This window comes from Synchiropus splendidus, chromosome 10 (assembly GCF_027744825.2).
Source record: "Synchiropus splendidus isolate RoL2022-P1 chromosome 10, RoL_Sspl_1.0, whole genome shotgun sequence".
Classification (NCBI taxonomy): Eukaryota; Metazoa; Chordata; class Actinopteri; order Syngnathiformes; family Callionymidae; genus Synchiropus; species Synchiropus splendidus.
In genome coordinates, this window is record NC_071343.1 from 10,080,355 (window position 1) to 10,098,638 (window position 18,284).

General features: G+C 43.7%; 1 protein-coding gene across 5 annotated transcripts in view; it reads left to right on the forward strand.

The window, feature by feature from the left end:
- LOC128765612 (nck-associated protein 5-like) overlaps positions 1–18,092 on the forward strand; it is a 56,724-nt gene extending 38,632 nt beyond the window's left edge. Inside the window, exons 8-14 of one of the 5 annotated variants that reach the window (XR_008415906.1) lie at positions 2,608–2,781; positions 2,904–5,770; positions 6,036–6,150; positions 6,745–6,811; positions 6,924–6,962; positions 11,882–11,977; positions 13,452–18,092. Coding sequence is in view for 4 of the 5 variants with exons in the window: in XM_053876417.1 (XP_053732392.1) it covers positions 2,608–2,781; positions 2,904–5,770; positions 6,036–6,150; positions 6,745–6,811; positions 9,176–9,607; positions 11,882–11,977; positions 13,452–13,453 (3,753 nt within the window). In the remaining variant the exon portion in view is untranslated. Of the gene's footprint in view, positions 1–2,607; positions 2,782–2,903; positions 5,771–6,035; positions 6,151–6,744; positions 6,812–6,923; positions 6,963–9,175; positions 9,608–11,881; positions 11,978–13,451 lie in introns of those variants that run through there. The other 4 variants (XM_053876417.1, XM_053876418.1, XM_053876419.1 and 1 more) reach the window with 4 other exon arrangements.
- Positions 18,093–18,284: the final 192 nt, after the last annotated feature.

An 18,284-nucleotide genomic window follows, 5' to 3' on the forward strand; every position in this document is an offset into this window, starting at 1 on the left:
CTGCTGGCCGTGGTCGTAAGTGCAGGTGGACGAAAGTTGAGCAGGTCGCAAGTCGGATGTTACTTGAACTTGTAACCATACTGCAACTGACAGTTTTACGTTCTAGCTAAAGACCTTTATGTCACTGTCAAAAATTTTACAGTGACTCAAAACAACACCCACCTTCGAATCTGTCTGAGTGGTTCAGGAAAAGAGTCACGAATGGTGTTGAACACCGCCACTCGTGTCGAATCCGAAGGAAACCTTTCGACTCAGCGGCTGTAATTAGTTCCCAGATTAATCTGCGCGGCCGAGGCTTCCCCCTCCGAGCGTGTGAAATAAAAGCGAGCGCGGATAATCAAATATTTGGTGAATATCAATGAAAGGGCCGGGCGACTCAGGGCCCCAACTCCCTCAAGCAATTATTTCTTATTCACATGAATTATTGCTAACTGATGACACTAATGACTTTGGGAGGAGGGCGATCGTGCAGACGATCAATGCCGCCTCAAATCAGGTCGCAACATTTGACGCTTTTGGCTGCTTTTGACCGGAAGTGGCAGCGGCGAATAGTGCAGCGGCAGCAGGCTGGGCCCAATCTCAATCTTTCTAATGAGTTCAGATAACATGACGGTGGACTTTCAAAGTGCCTGCTGGGCAGAAGGCTGGCTTCCTGGAGAGGAGCCAGGGACAGAGGTCGACTGCATCAATGACAGAAGGGCTTCAATCCAGCGGGGTTCAAGAAAAGGAGATCGATGCTCCAGGAAAAAAAAACCCTTTTCCCTGAAAAGTTTGAGAAGACGAACCAAAGAAGGTGTCGAGTCAAGAGCGAAGTATCATTGTTTAGTGAAGAGATGGTGAAGGATAGGAACTCTCTGCAGCCCCTAGTATACTTGAAGTTCATTTTATTAAGTATACTTGAGTATAAGTATAGGAGTATAGTCTAGACCAGTGATTCTTAAGCATAGGGCCGGGGCCCATGGTTGGGTCGCGAGACGCTCAGTTTAACACATTAGCCACGTATGGTGGAAGTAGTGTGTCACTGAATTGACTTGACAGCTGCAGATCCATGATAGTTAACAACTATGGAGAAGTTCATGAAGAGTAAAAAATATATATAAAGAAAGTGATGCCACCGCCACCAACAGTAAAAACTGTTCCTGAAAGCAGTTTGGAAAATTAATATTTTATGGCCAAACTTCCACGTTGACGCATGGGCAATTTTCATTGGAGTAAACACACAATGCCCACAATGAACAAAGGTGAATAGCAGTAGAACAGTAGGTCTCGGTTCTTGCCATTGTAAGTCCTATGTTTACTTTTCTCTTGTTCAGTTGGGTTCCTGTTTTGAGAGCTAGTGACGCAACCTCACTGCTGCAGCCAATAGAACCCAGAGACACCAAAGTTGTTTATGCTGTCCATGAACAATAGCAATGTAAAGATTGAAAACACGCATCGCAACCGTGTCTAAATGCAAAGGCTCAGAGGAATTGGATACCAAAAGCTTCCGATCAAGAGCTTCAAACTCTATCTCTCTTTGAATGGAACTAGTTTTTCCTGGGACTTAAATACTCCTATGGGTAACTAGGGAGTTACAGTTTGACCTGAGTACTTTGTAATGTAGGTGCTTTCAATTAAGCAAAGCTCTGAAACAAAGTTCAAGTGAAAGCACTAGGAAAGTTTAAGAAACCACACGTTTCAAAACCTACACCCACTGCAACAGCCCCATTGTGTGACCCACTGGTTCAGTCAGAATTTGTTATGCTTCCCGTCGCTGCAAGACTGACCTTTAACGCTGCTAACAGCTCCATGAACAAGCTGAAACTAACTGTACTGCAGCTGAAATTTGAATGATTCAAATGATGCAGGCTTCTTTTCCTCTCCGCAGACAGGAAGATAGAGAACACATTCACTCCTGCACTCACTGCTGTGAGACGAGAAACGGTGGTTGATTTCGATCCACAAGAGCCTCATCTTCTCACACTTGTTAGTCATTGTGCGCCTGTGCACGAAATGTGAATGAACAGCGGGGACGCCTGAAAGGCTCTGTGCGCACTGAATAATGTCACAACACAAAATGTCTATCTTCCAAATTCCCATCATGGAATCCACACTATCTCGTGAAAAAGCAGGGATTTTAAACTCGGCTGATTTAGAAGAAGCGATGCGTTAAATGTCATTCCACTCTTCGATTACCTTCTGACTTTCGCGATGTCTCCAGAATATTCATGATAGAATATCTGCAGAAGAATCTAATATCTTTATAGAAGTTTTTTTTGGCACAAGATGGACTTTTGGTAGCACATAGAAGGAATTCTGATCTGGGATTCTATCACCTGGATGGGTTTTGAGATCGACCATCATTCTCTTAACTGCTATTAGAACTAGACCATCAAGCCATCAAGAGTGCAGCCTTACCACACAAGGATGGAAGACCATCCATGTGTCAGTCAGTGACCAGGTCATAGGAGGACGATGACTGGGATTTTGGAGGAAAACCTCAAGAAGGAACAAAATGAAAAACACCAATCAATGACTTATCCTCTTGGACCTTAGATGTAGACCCAGATATTCAATAGGAAGCAATATTTCCACATCACATACATCCTAAAAATGAATGTGTTGCAGGAAATACAGATGAATGGAAGAGCAGGGATCCCAGCTGGACAGTGGCCCAGCCTATTGAGTCTGACGTGCCCACGCAGCAGCGGAAGTGGCAGTGAGGTTTCGCTCTCCAGTGGTTGCAGCGAGTATTCCAGCGGCTCCCACACTTGGGCTGAGGGACGAGGCTTCTCCAAACAGGTACTTCAAACCTCACATGTTTTGAGGTGACGGTTTGATTGAAAACTTGAGTCTAGCTTCTACAAAAAAACGTCATTCTAGAAAGACATAGTTAGCAATGAAACATCTCTTGCTCTCCACAGTGTGCCACCAGCCGAGACAAGCGCATGAGTATGGGTTTAGGCAATCACTCAATGGCCATTGAGCAACCAGATTTGGGCTGGAAGGAAGGCCATATTCTGAAAGGCCTGAAGCGCCTTCAGATGTCGGGCTCCACTGAGACACCAAGTCCGGCACCTACGCAGCACTGCAAAGACTGCATGACCTCAAATGAGGGGATTTACTCACTCGGCGGCAAACACATTGGTCGACAGGAGGCTCGAACCAAAGAAGAGGAGCCGACAAACAAGTCGTATAAGATCGCTACAGAGACCGACTCCGATGATCCCAACGACGACGCATCAAAGCTGGAAACTAATGGGTCTGGGGGCACCCCAAAAAGAGAACGTCTATCGTTAGATGAGCTGGAAGTCAACTGCGACGGTGAGAGTCAATATGAAAAAGATCATGGGAAACCTGACCAGACCTCCGGGCTTTTCAACTCACCCATCACTGATAACTTTGTGTTTTCCGCCCATCCAAACATTAAACTAGGTGCAAGCCCAACCAACAGCCTCGCGCACCTGAATGAACGGAATAAAGACTCGCTAGAGAAGCACAAGCAATCTGAAAAGATGCTAAGTGACAGAAACAACAACCAGGAAAGGTCTACAGATCGGAAATCGAGACTCGATTACGTCAAAAGACAACAAGGAAAAATTCCAGTCAAACAAGTTGACGTTGGATCGCCTGGTGAGGTAAACAAGGCTGTTCAGAACTGTGCAACAAGAGCGCTGAGCTGCGAAAGTGAAGCCAGACAACGCAGTTCCTCCATGGAAGTCACTCATACTAGGAATCAGACAAGCCAGGACAACTCGGTGTCAGACTCGCCACACAGGAAACCAAAGCCACAGCCTTGCGACTCGGCCAGGAAAGCTTTCATTCTGCGAAGCAAGAGTGCGGATGGAGGACCAGAACAGCAGAAGCATGTTCACTCTCCACTACACCAAAAGCTTATTAAGGATCACAGATCTAAAGGGCACACAAATCCTCCTGGGAACAGTGTGTCTAACAAAAGGACGAATCAAATGCATGGACCCAGCAATGGAACAAAAATTGAGCGAGAGGAGGATAATGGAACAGCTACTTCCAGGTCTCTTGAGCGAGTGCAGCAGCCTTCTCCTCTCGCCTCGCCGGTGAAAAATGCAAAAGTAATGAAATCGTCCGGGATTCAAGAAAGCTCAAACAGCCCGACTAAATTACCTTCACGTCAAACCAACAACGAATCTACGGAAGATAGCATCTACGATAACTTGCCTTGCTCTCCAAGAAAACAGCCACGGCAAGAGCAGCACTGCGAAACACCTCGCTCAGAGGACCGGTCTACGTCCCCGCCCCCTCTTCCTGGACGATCTGCATCACTGCTCCATAGGTCTGGTGGTGACTCCCTCCACAGAGCTCACAAACAAGTTCCTCAACCACAGAGTTGTACCACTGGAAAAACGGCATCCATTGTCCCAAAATCACAACCAATTCAAAGTACCTCCATCATGCAACTTCAACAATCTAGCAAAGTCAAAGATAACCAGCCCGTGACTGCAAACATGGATGTGGACGGAATAGTGCACATCAAAGAGTCCAAGATTTTCAATACCCACTCCTCAAGGATGCAACCTATGCCGGGTCAAGAGTGCCAAACCTGCGAGTCTGCCCAGTTGTCCATGGACAGACCCATTCTGTACCACAATGGAAATGTACCTGCTTGCATGATGCCTAATCAGAACTTCTTACAAAGGTCACACCAGAGCGTAAGTGAGCCGAAACTTTCTGAAGTCTTGCCCCAGATGTATTCAAACATTTACTGCCACGGCGTGAGTAATAATCCCCAGAACTGCACGTCGAGGATTGTCAAGGTAGCCTACCCGGTAAACGCCAAGTCTCACGAAGCAATTCCTGGACAGGAGAGTGGAACCTTCATGGTTTTTGGGCGGGGACAGAATAAAGACGAGGCGAGCATCAAAGGTGCCCAAACATTCCAGACCTACACGTGCGATCAACAGATGATTCATGAATACGCCGCTCACGATAGATCCCGAAGGAAAATTGAGACCCGTTGTAGTTCATTAGATTCCGAACCAGCCGTTCAGCCGGTTGAATCGGACAGTGGAGTGATGTTGGACTGGGGATTTGATGAGGAAGGTTGGTTGTTTAAACGATCCGTTTCAGTGTCAACCAGGCCTCCGCTCAAGCCAGTAATGGGCATGAATGGGGCAAAAGCGCGAAGCCAGAGTTTTGGTGCACGTTACATGGACAGACCTAGCTTCAACAGATCTGGAAAGGTTCGTACTCAAATCAAAACCCACTCAGGAAGCTCCTTAAACTCTCTGGGGGACGTCCTTCCTGGAAGTTTGAGCTGCTCCAGTAGCTACCATTGTCCCATGAACCGATCCCTTTTAAACAATTTTCTCCTTGAGGAGGGTCTCACAGCTCCACAACACCTAGGATCCTCCAGTGAGCGGCTCCAGAGTCTCAAACTGCAGCGAGAGCAGGCAAGAAGACTGCAAATAGAACAGCAATTTTCAAGTGCTTTTGGGGAGCCTGTGTCCGAAGAACCAGAGAGACAAAACACCATCACAACCATCGAAGAGAAGGTGATGATCGGCATTGAGGAGAACCTACACAAGACTCAAGAGCAGGAGAGGAGTGTTGAAGTGAAACAGAAATCCGGCTCATCCTTGGCAAATTGGTTTGGATTCCGCAAGAGTAAACTTCCAGCTCCAAGCAGCAAAAAGGCGGAGGCTCCTCGAACAAAAGATGACAAGAGGGAGCAAAAGATCACATCTCTTCTGGGCGGGAAGCAGTCCAAATCAGACAAAAAGAAAGAAAGGAGAAAAAGCGACGGGAAAGAATGGTAAGCCACTTCTGCAACACGTCAAATTACGAAAGTCATGAACTTGCATCTTTGCACTGACAGACAATTATTCACCTTCTTATCAACACCTAAACCTTCAGCGGCACATTTAGGAAATTCCTTTTGGCCAACTGGTTGGAAGTTGAAGTTCCTTCTTATGTTTCGCTGAACAAAGAAAGCGATAAGGGCAGCCGAGTTTAGAGGCTGTTCGGTTTGTTCACAAAGGCAGCGGAGAGCAATTGGTTGACAAGGCCTTTTGTTTCAGTTCCGTGGGGAGAAGGGAGTCCCATGATGCTGTGCGGGCCTGTATCTCAATGCCCTGCCCCGGGATGTCGCTGAACGACTTGCAAGGACACACCGACATCATTGTGGAACCGCAGGTATACACTTTTTCTTTCTGCTGACATCCCACACACTGATCGTCTTGTTGATCTATAGAGGCACAAAAGGATGCAATCACATCACAGCTTGTAAAAAAAGTTTGGTTCACACCGAGTGTCAGCCAACTGTCACTCACCAGTAGTCATTTGTTGAAGAATAATTTACAGGTGAACAAAAGGACAGAGAAGTTGTGACTGAACCGCAGGTTCATCAAATACCGTCCTATACTGAAATAGCAAGGGGTTTTTAGTAGATACGGTGAAGTAGATAGTGGAGGTTGGTGGGTAACGCTTCATGAAACAATTGCCTCACTAGGTGGCAGTAAAAGTTTGAATTTCAATGAAACCTCACATCATTTTTTCAACTAACAACGCCACCTACTGGCAACTTCAGCCCCTTCTGTGTGGATGTATCTTCTTGCGCTTGTGTGGGTTTACCCTGTGCACTCCGGTTTCCTCCCACAGTTAAAAAAAAAAAAAAATACAGCAGTTGATTGAGCGTTCTAAATTGTGTGTAGGAGTGAGTGAATGGTTGTTTATCTCTCTCAGTCAAGTGTGTGAACGTAACCCTTTTCACTTCCTTCCAAAATGCAGCTGATGAAACGGAGAACTGAGGAAAATGGATCTGCAACAAAGAGCCCCAACCAGGAAGCAGTGATAGGTCAGATATTTCCATTCCCGTTTGTGCCTAGGCTTTTAAAAATAATAATAACTAAAAAAAACCAGAGAAGTATATGATGCTCAAGTTGTTATCTTTGCTTGCCATTTTGCAGTTTGCAGACAGAAGTGACGGCCATATAAAACTAATATCTGTAAGTTCCTAATACAGCGGACCAGCAAGAAAAGTAGTAAACACACATGCAAAATATCAGGTTTTGTCAGTGTGTGCTTTTTTTTTTTTTTGCCCCATTTACCATTTGAATCGCTTTTACGTTGCTGTCAAGAGCTTGAGAAATCAGGACCAACAGCAGCCATCTCACTGTTGTGTCTCATAAGGTTTGCTCTTCGGTGTTGCTGTGGCTCTACTCACCTTCACAGATCCATGCAATGAGGATTTGCATGTGGCTGGACATGCCAACCAGATCATTGAACATAGCTGAAATCCAACAGATTTGTGCTGTACAGGAGATGCACCAGTAGATTTCTTTTGACTTCCAAAAGAATGAGCAGGTAGAAGAAATGACGACTGATGGTAGTGCAGTCCAATGTATTCAATGTCTGGCAACGCAGCACGTAGCAGCCCGGCATCGTGTACGACAGTTACGGCAGCTCAGCATCCCAGCATCTCACTCTCACACAGCCATCTACCACTACAGTAGTCGCTATAACTATTTTGAATGGCATTCGACTTACGTCCAATCTGACTTACGATCAGTTGGCCGTAACCGATCCCGGCCGTAAGTCGGGTGTTACTTGTATCAATCTAGGGTTTTTCTGCCGACCTCCCACACTCTCAGTTGCAAAGCACTGGGCACCAACTGTTAAACAAGGGTTTGTTCGAAGTGGTCTTACGGGGTTTTGGAGCTGAGGTTGAGAAGTATCTTCAACAAAGCAAGTTCCTTTGTGCCCGATTTCATTTGATGAGAAAAACTTTTTCCTGTAATTTGAAGTCCCCATTGAAAGTAGACTAGAAAAGACGGCGCAGATTGAGAATGGAGAAGCACAGCTATGACTCTTGGGTAGAAAAGTCTAATTGAAGTAGGAGGCCAGGCGGTTTCTAATGAGTTCATGGTCAAGTCCAGGAGAGGAAGTAAAGTACATCCACAGACTGGAGGTGAATTTCGGATCATCAAATAAGTGTATTACCGAGAGCTTAACAGGAAGTAGAATTGTTTTGCTCACGATTTGGTGCGGTTTATTCCATATTAAGACGTTTGGTTCAGGTAGAAGGGAAATACTGTGGAGAGGACGCGGACAGCATTACCGGCAAATATCAGCAGTGCGATACGGTCGGTCGCCTGCTCCCAGAGGTTAATAACCTCATTAAAATTCCGGCTCAGCAGCATCTCCACTCGGTCATCCCAGTCACAAGTCAGTGAATTATTTTCGCCTCCGGTCATGAGCTGAGAAGATGAATATCACAACTGCTGGCCCTCATGGAGGCAGCTGGCACAAAAGTTTACTGAGGAGACTGTTATCAAGCGAAACAATGACTTTACATGTTGATGTTTGTATCCTTCCTGTTGTTTCAATGCTTGTATTTGATCTTTTGACCTAAAATCGTACATTACTTGTAAAGATTTTTCTCCACAAAAACCACACAAGTATCAAAAATCTATTGCAATTTTTGTCTTCATGCAGCAGATCATTTATTTTAGACTGAAAACAAACACTGACCAGGGTCTCTGCTTAGTCCTCTCAGCATCTCTACCTATCTCTCCTGTGTTTTGCATTTACTGTGTGATGACTGAACCCTCCTTTCATTCCAGCCTGCCTGCTTTTTTCTCAAATCTGACATGTAAAAGATATTTGTCGACATCACCATGCTGCTGTGTGGATTATATATATAGCATATAATCATTTTATGGTTGTGTTACTGATGCATAAAAACATGTGTGTACCTTATTTGTAAGTCATGGACATTTCATATTCGTAATTGATGCATGTTTATCATTGTTCTTTGAAGCATCTGTGAAAATAAAGCAGCAATGGCTTCACTTCTGCAGCTGAAAATGATATACAGTGTGCACCAAAAGCAGAAATAGATGTAATGCCTTTATTATTATTATTTATAATAATAATAACGGTTATTACTAGGTCATTATGGTGTTGTTTAGAGTGAACTTTCTATGACTAATCCAAGGTAAAATCTAGTTAGATATATTGTTACTGTAATGATTATATTATTACATTACTAATAATGTGTATAGGTAGTTTTTTAAGTATTTTATACGATTAGACAGAGTATATATATATATATATATGAAATAAAATAATAATAATAATCCATTACATAAACTATCTCACACTGGAGCCAAGCTTTGCTGCATTTATGAAGCCCCTCCCCCCTGTGATCTTCCCACAGTGGTTCCCATACCAGTCCACTTCAGCTGTTCTCCTTGTGCCGCAGGCTCCGGCTGCAAGATGCGAACATTGGACAGTGGAATTGGGACAATCCCCCTTCCTGAATCCTGCTCCTTCTTCTCCTCCATCCTGCACTTTCTCCCCAAATCCTCATCAACCCCAGAACAGTCTCTGAGTCCTCCCAGTGTCCCAGGGTCCTCCAGCGAGGAAGTCTCCCCTTCCCCGTTACCTCGATGGAGGATTCCCTCTGGCTTTAAGGAGGGCAGCAATGCTGGGGTCCCAAGCTCCTTGTCTGAATCCTCTGTGACCCACATCCAGTCAGTGCCTTTCCCCACTGTGGCCTTCCTTCAGCCCGTCCAACCCCAGTCTCCACCAATTGTGACCTCCGCCCGTGTGTGTGAGACCCAGTGCAGTATTCCCAGAGCGCCACCAGGTACAGTATGCTGCAGCTGCACCAGTGAGACCTGCAGAAACCTTTAGTGATCTCAAAACCTCCACAGATTATTATAAACCTGACTTTAAACTCAGCACAACGTTTAGACAAAACATTTATCTAATAGGAGTTAGGACAAAAAGTGCCCTTTGGTTTGAAGTCTTGATGGTATTCACCAGATCCACATACGGTTTTAGGCTGTGTCCCATTTGTCACCCTAAGACTAGCACTTTTTTTTTGAGTGCCCTCCAATATGAAGTGCCCTTGAAGGAGGAAGTGAGGTGACTGACGTCCCTAAGAATTGGGACAACACTTCATGACGTCACGCACAACGTGTTTTGTTTCCTGCATATTGAGTGTTGGAAACGTTTTGTAAATGTCAGCTCCAACATATTTGCAACCTCTTGCATCAGCACCGATAATCTCAGACGTAATAGGTGGAGCCGAAGCCGGCTTCTCCACTATGTTGTGGTAATAGATCTGCTAGAGGTGTGGGCAAACTGAATACCTGAATACCTTCAATGAAGTGAAGGACACAGCATTGGACTGACCTAAGTCCTCTTTATCGGGCTTTAACTGTTGAGTCCCTCCAACCACTCGGCCAACGGGATCATCCCGTGGTCAACCCATCGCCGAAGGCAGCCTTCAGCGTTGCGTGTTGACGCAGCAGGTTTTCAATTGAAACACATGTTCCGCCTCTCACAGCAGATCCTGACGTGGTGGGCAGCGTGCCACGTTGAAGAAAGACAGAGGTTGGGGTTAGATAAGCCATGGAGTGGCTGGCGCTCCTTTCGTTCCACATGAAACAACGTGTCACATGGTATTTAAAGCCCCTCAAACAGTAAGGAGGAGAGCCACATATGGGTTATAAATAGCAACTGACATGTTACCTGGAGCGCTACACAGGAAGAAAAATGTGGATGGCTGCCTTTATCCTCAGTATAGGACGCAAAAGGCCACTTTCCCACTGTCCATATATTACACCATGGGAGTGAGGATGTGTTCTAGAAGATGACTCTTGGACTCATGGTTGGGTTTGTTATCTCTACGTCTTCCGGGCTATAGCCACAACAGACGTCAGGCCATGAAGCTAAGGGGTGGTTTGCACAACAAACTAGACCCATCATCCATCTGTTTTCGCCAGTGATTGTCGGGCTATTCCTGATAGCCCAACCTGAGATTCCTATTCCTGCTATTCCTCAGCAGAAGGGAGTGTCAGACTTTTGCTGACCTGGCAGTCCAATTATGAACAAGCTTTATATCGCTGACTACAGGATTTTTTTTTTTTTTTTTTTGCAATTGACAAGTATCTTGAAGAGTAAATGACTTACCTCATCTTATCAAAACCCACCGGGCATTAAAATTAAGGTTGAAAATGAAGGATTTAGAGGTAATAAGCAACTTCATTCAACCATTCACTTCACTGCTCAAATGGGGATGAGACGTGTCCTGAGAAAACTCAACGTGAGTGTGAGCGGATGTGACCACAAGTGTTTCAGCACGATTTCAGCACGGACTCCTCAGTATGCTCATCACAACAAAACACTTGTTTACACTCTCACTGAGCAAAGATGAATATGAAGTGTCAGGACGTCCCTAATGGAATTCAGGGACAGTGCGAGCATATATATCAGCTCACAATGAAAACAGACGGTTGAAGTGCAGACAGGGGATCAAAACAAACTACATCTCCATCGCATCTAATTTCTTTAAAAGGGCAATTTATTTCCTTCATCTTTGCATCGAAATAAAAATGAAATTTATATTAAATGACCGACCAGAAACACATCATCAACTTGTCATCTGGGCAAAAGCTTAGCCAACCACATCAGTTTTAAGGAAGATATTCTCGCTTCCTCGCAGTTCATGTGCTTGTCCTCAAAAGGACAAAGGAGCAAAAATCATCCTGCACAAACAAACTTAATCCACTGAGCCTTCATAGCATGGTTTTTAGGAAAGCCGACTACAGCTTCCTCTCCCTCGCAGTCGGAAAAACACCACTTCATCTTTCAAAACAATAGTTAGCCACGGTTCAAAAGCTGACCCATGAAGTCCATTGGTGCCCCTAACTGCGCTGCGTCCCGTTATCCTTGAAGAAATTGGGTAGAATGTCTTTTAAAAACCAGATTATATACTTCAGTATATGTTATGGTTATTTTTAAAATCATGAAAAAGGACAATAGGGCCCCTTTTTGCATTCAGGGGAAGTGATGTTGGATTTGTAATTCTGCTGGCACTGATCTCTGTACTTCCTCTGGATATCCTCTGTTCCAGGTGAGACAAAGCCAAAGAAGCCAACGTACGCAACGCCCAAAACGAAATCCAACACGAGTCAACAGAAGGAACAGACACGACTGCAGCTCGCCAACTGTAAGACTTACTCACCAACTGAGCTACAATCATCATCAATCTTCAGCCACCTCCATGTACTGACATAGTAGTAATACTAGTTACACATCTCAGCTTGATGTTACTTCCGATTTTTATTTCTTTTTATCTGCTCCCAATATTTCTAAATGGAAAGAGACAGATTGAGTAAACCGCACTGCCAAAGTGAAGCTCTACTCTGAGTCTAAGGGAGGTTTCAATTGCCCCCCTGCAGTGCAGCCTCGCACCTCTGCGCCTCATCTAACATATTTGTGTGGAGTCACGCTATAAACGTAGCTTCCGGCACCTTGCGCCAAGTCGCCTGAGGCGAGAAGCTCACCCCCTGCCCCCATTGAGAGTTTCCCGAGACAAGGTACAGCTCTCCATCCATATGGTCACATGTCGGACTTTTGAGCCGAACATGCTTTGTCTTGAGACAGAACCCGCAGTGTGAAACTGCCCTAAAAAACGAGTGATGGGCTGTTGAGGCTTCGTGAAACAGAATCCTTATTTTCTGAGCAAAGTAGATGGCGCTCCCTGTCTAAAAATGATGTGAGGCTTCACAGTAATCTTTCAAGTCCAAAGATTTTAGAGCAGAGAGCGCCTAGTCTAGTGGGCTTTAAAATGAGGGCACTGTTTCATGAAGCCTCATAAGTCTATCACTACTCAAAACACATCGTCCGAGCGACTGTCATCTCGGCTGAAAAGCCTATTCCAAAGAAGCCATTGGCTCAACAACCTACAGCAGATTTTGCTGACTTTGATCTAAAACAAATGTAGCAAGGTGTATCTAAGCAACAATAAATGAATAAAGTTGGGGCAAAAATGTGGACTCTACTTCCAAACCCCCATAACGTTGGTGGGTGGCTTGATGCAGTCAGACTGATGGATGAATGTGAATAAATATCCACACCCTTTTACCATTTTGGAATCCAAAATACCGGAAAATTACGTCGTTTCGCTGAGCATTACCATCCTCTGAAGTCAGCAGTCCAGCCAGACATCATCTCTTTTGCATCTTAAACGCAGTGGTGGCGCAACATTCGCTTGTGATCAAAGCTGCACGGCCAGAAAATTGCTTGTAATTATCATTTACTTAGTGTTTGGAGATCGTCTCCTGTCGCCAGCGACTCACACTGAAAGTGATGGAGTCATAATTTTCCTCTGCTATAGGGAGGAAGTATCATTTATACCGCGATATGACTGTCACTATGATTCAGTGTGTACAGTGGAATGTATTTCAGGCCGTTCTGTCGCAGCCCCACAAACTGTATTATTCATGGGCTGCACTTAGTCCACGGTTCATTTACGCAATAGATGTTTTTAATAAAAGAGACAGAGGGTAAAGAGCTACCTTGTTTCTGATGGAACATGCCTCTACTGAGACTATCCTCCGTGCCTCATTACCAAATAAAGCCGATGATTTCCGCCAGAGAGATTCATTGCATTTCTAAAGATAATTCTTGTTTGTTTTCAGAGCTCACGAAGCTGAATGTGTCAACCGCAGAACCAAACATGCAGTTGGATCAATATCTTCAGACTCTCACGGAGCCACAGTTCCACAGTGTCAGGCTGGAACCTCCGCAACAGGACTAGCTTGAAAGCTTCTCCCACAGCTTTGACCTGCTCAGGTGGCTGTCAGGTCCCGTAACCATTCATGTGCTGCCATTTTGGAGGTCTTTGTCAACAGTCGTGACCACTCGAGATCACTGCTCCGTCAAGTACAAGTACAGTTTTTCTGACTTCACTTTTTAGGCAAGTTGTAGCTGCAATTCCGGCCACAAGCCTCTTCCAAATTTTGCGCAAACAGACCGAGTTATTGATCAAAATGAATGAGACTGCAAGCTTTCTAATGAATTTTATAATAGTGATGATGTGGATCAGTGTGAAAAAAAAATTTCAGGGCCTGGTGCTCAAGCCTGAAAAAAGGGAAGCCATCGCAGTAAATATTGTTGTGTTTAGGTTCATTTGGTTTTACAAATGTTCTAAAATCTGATCTTATAAAGTTCAGGATGCAATTGAATCCCAGAGACATTCAACTATATTTTGCCTATTGTGGCAAGACTTTAAAGAAGAATTACATTCAATTCCATGGTGGGGCATTGTTCCAGGATTTTGGCTTATAAATGTAATGCATTTGACTGTGAGTTAATTCACAGTATCAAACTATATTAAAAAGGCCTCTCAGTGTGATTTTTAATAACTAAATAGTATAGCAGACAATCGTAAAAAAGACCCTGTTTGATGATGCAGGAAGTGGAGAAGGGGCTGAAGTGCAGGTCAGGTAATGAAGATACAAGGTACCTTGTCAGATACCAAAATATATTTGAGTGCAACTGGTGAGAGAGTAACTTTTTTCCTCAATAATTTAAGACTGAAGAAAAAAAATGGGCCACTTTTCTACCTGGTCACGTCCCTGCTGCTGAGCAGCTAAGTGACAATCTAGGAAGGAATTTAGTCTTTTTAACTATTTTATTTTTGAAAACTGGAAAATAAATTTTTGAAAACTGCAAAATAAAATACTACAAAAAACAATTTGGGCTGAAGGTCAAAGAATTAAACCATGTTTAATAACAAGTCCTCTGTATTAAATTGCACGGCTACAGTACAGTAAAATGTAAAGTTTACATGAAGTTTAGAGCTGCAAAAAAAATCCACTGTCATCTAGTGGCCAAGGATGGGAATTACTAGTCCCTCTCCAGGTCATGGTTCACAGATGATCTTTGCTTCAAAATGAGGGATAGTTCCTGAGATCACAGGATCATAATCCTTGGTGGATATAATGGTATTGTAAATGGAAATAAAAGATAATCGTATGTAGATGTCACAGAAGGGGGAACAGTGAAGAGCCACTGACTCCTGCAGTGCAGCCGGTGCCTTCTGTGAGACAGACACTGGCAGGATTCATCCAGGTAGCCTTACTTCTACAGCACCTAGTAAAAATTCCGCTGTTGCTTCTCATACCTGGCCGCGAGGAGAGCAAGTGGACAGAGGAGTAGGTGAGTGAACTGCAGAGAGAAGACCTCCAGGCTGTTTAAATAATGCAGGGTTCACCAAAAAGAGCTCATGTATATGTTTATGACACTCTGTTTTATCCAATTAAAACAGATGCTGCAAAATGCATCGGATGTATATTGAAATTATAGCAAAAAAAATAACAATACACTTTGTTCAATAAACCAAAAAAGTAGTAACAGCCTATGTTTTTGAAAGAAGTGTGTGGATTAAATTATCAATATGCCGACTCAAACAACGTTTTCTGCACTAAGGCTTTGACAAGCATGTGATTAAAATTGCAGTACAATCGAGCAGTATTTCTCCTTATAGTACAAGATTTAATTATTGTCTTCAGCAACAAAATACTGCATTTATGACTAAAGTTGAGCAGCTCAAGTACGGACATGAATCCTTCAGCTGTGTCAGGACGAATTGAGAATATCACTACATGTTTAGTTTGTGGCAAATTTTGGCTACAGAGAGGTCAGTAGTCACACCTGCATATAAACAAGAGCATTTTCATACTTTTCATCTTCATTTCAGACCTCCACAATGGCACTGGCTGAGCTACTGGAGCCATGTATGTAACGCGTGTGTCTCCATCTCTCATATGTACAGCACGGACGGCTCCCATCGCTCGACTGAGTAATGTGAATTCCTAAACTGGCTGGAAAGTTGTTCTATGTTCTTCTTGATATCGACTTGCATGCACGTAAACTCGGGGGGAAATGAAGACGTCTGTAGCTCCAGGAGACGACACCGGTGTTCACTATTTACGACACATAATCAGTCACTTTAAAGCAACAAAACACTGGCTTTTTCGTCACAAGGTCACCTCTGATGCAATATGAAACCAGATTTTGTTTCACAGTGATGACATCAAGACAATACCGGTGAGTTTTGCATGGAACTGTAGTGGTACAAAAGCACCTAGTAGACACGTCGTGGTCGTGCTAGCTCAGGGAAAACACGTTTACTGTCTCTGATCGATGCTGTGGAGCAAAAATGAACCTCAACTTTATCGTGCAGCCTTTAAAACCGGTCGACTCAGCAACAATTCTCCTCCTGTCAGACACTGAACAGTAAAATATCTTACCATGTTCCTCTCGCTGTTTTATAGTTGTCTTTTTTTTGGGGGGTGTTTTTGAATGCATCTTCACATATTTGTAGCAGCTTCTTTCTCAGTGTTTCCTTCACGCTCACTTCCTTTCTCAGCTCATGTAAATATCAACTGCTCCGAGCAAAACACAGGGAAAGTGAATGCAACTACTTTTTTTTATTAATACATATCTCAGTTGTCATGGTGACGCGAGCCATATTGTTGTGTGACGTGGATCAATAAGGCATCGTAGCATTAGTCGTTTTATTTAGCTTTGAGTGTTTGCTCAATAGTGCGACGGCATCCTAGACGCAGGAAGAAGTTTGACTCAAGCGTGTGATGTTATAAGAACAGGACATTTGTGTCAGGACTGTAAACAAAGCTGTGATGTCATTCGCTCCTTCTCTGACACCAGTACAGTGGTACCTCGGTTCTCGACCACAATCCATTCCAGACGGCCGTTCGAGAAGCGATTTGTTCGAAATTTCAATCGATTTTTCCCATGACAATGAATGGAAATAGAAATAATGCGTTCCAAGCCTTAAAATAGTCTTTTGTAGGAGTGAATGTAGAGTGTCTGCTGCAGGTGAGCTGTTCCTCTATGTGTGTGGCCGCTGCATGTGGGAGGGGTTGCCGAGTGAGTGACGTCTCTCCAGAAGTGAAGAGGTGCCCGGTGCGTGTCCAGCTCTGAATGTGCGCTTCTGTGCAGTTTGGCTGTGACAAAGTCATAAACCAAGTCACACTCTGTCCCAGACTCGCCTCATCCCTGTCCCAGCTCCAGCCCACAACAGGACATCAAACCCTGGAGTGGAGGTGTGGAGAGCGAGCACCTCCCCTGTGACACTCTACCACGGTCCAGTGCGGAGACAGGAAAGGTTTTACACCTCAATATGAAGAAAAAACAGTCAGTAAATGGAGCTAACGGGACACGTCTGCATACAGAGGCTGCGTTATACACAATAACAAAGCGCGTCGTGGGTCAGCTGATCGGTCCGCGCACGTTATGTTTTTTCCGGCTTTTTTCGGGGGCGTTCGAGTTCTGGATTTTCCTTCAAAATCAGAAGCAAAAAAATCTCGAAATTTTTTGTTCGAATTCCAGGACTTTCGAAAACTGAGGTACCACTGTACTTCAATAAAACCACACATTAAAAATGGCTAATGTTCCCAAAAGTTGAAATTAACGTTTCAAGTTCTGGCCTTTTGTAATTTAAAACGTTATACTCTAAATCTGTGACCATGTCAGCGATTGTTAAATGAACTTTAGCAGACACAACTTTACTAAAAGAACAGAGATGCAGCAGTAACTTTACCGTCGACAAGTTATTCATTCAAGCAACAAAGACTTTGGTTTAAGTTTAATTGTTTAGGAATTGGGCAACAATAAAGAAAAGCTGAAATAAAGAAAAAAATCCAAATCTAGCGTTTGAACTGAACACTCGCCGGAGGAAAGGCAAACTTACCGTGATCTCTGACGTGTCTTTTAAAGGTGAATCCGTGTCTCTCCTCCCTCCGTCGCTAGTTTGCCGTCGCACCTGTGATATATATTTAAGCATAACATTTTGGGAATTGTGCAGATGTAGCATGCACGGTCAGGTGTTCATTGATCAGGGATCTGATTGGCTGCTGTGATACGGGTCGTTGGAGCATGACGTCTGTTTATTTTATTTTATTTTTATTTTATTTTTTACAAAAAAAAAGAAAAAATATATAAAAATATTCACAAGTATGAGCTTCACTCTCACAAGAATATTTTTGTAGCATTTACTCGAATGCCCTGTATTTGTACTCTGCACTGACAAGCGACACCCTCTATTTATTACACAATATATGATTACAATAACTGTAGTTACTGTTCCTCATTATTGCAGCAACTCTCTGTCTAAATGTTTATTTTGTTCATGGTCCTATAATAAAAGTGATGTTTGTGTGTGACACCTTAGCAGTATTAACTGTACGATATTAATATTCTTTGTCTTATGTAAAAGAAGAAAGAGAAAAAAAAATAAACTATTTCAATACAGCTATTCAAAGAGTGGTTGGTTGAGTTCCACTTCGAATCTCCCCTGGATGACTGAGCTCCTCACTCCACTGAGAGTGTGAAAGGATATGGAACGGAAAATCAAAACCCTCAGGCTCAACGCCGTCTTGAGTGAGTGAGGTTTCTGTGAATAAAAGAGTGAGAAAGTGTGAGAGTGAGACAGTTTAAGATTTCAT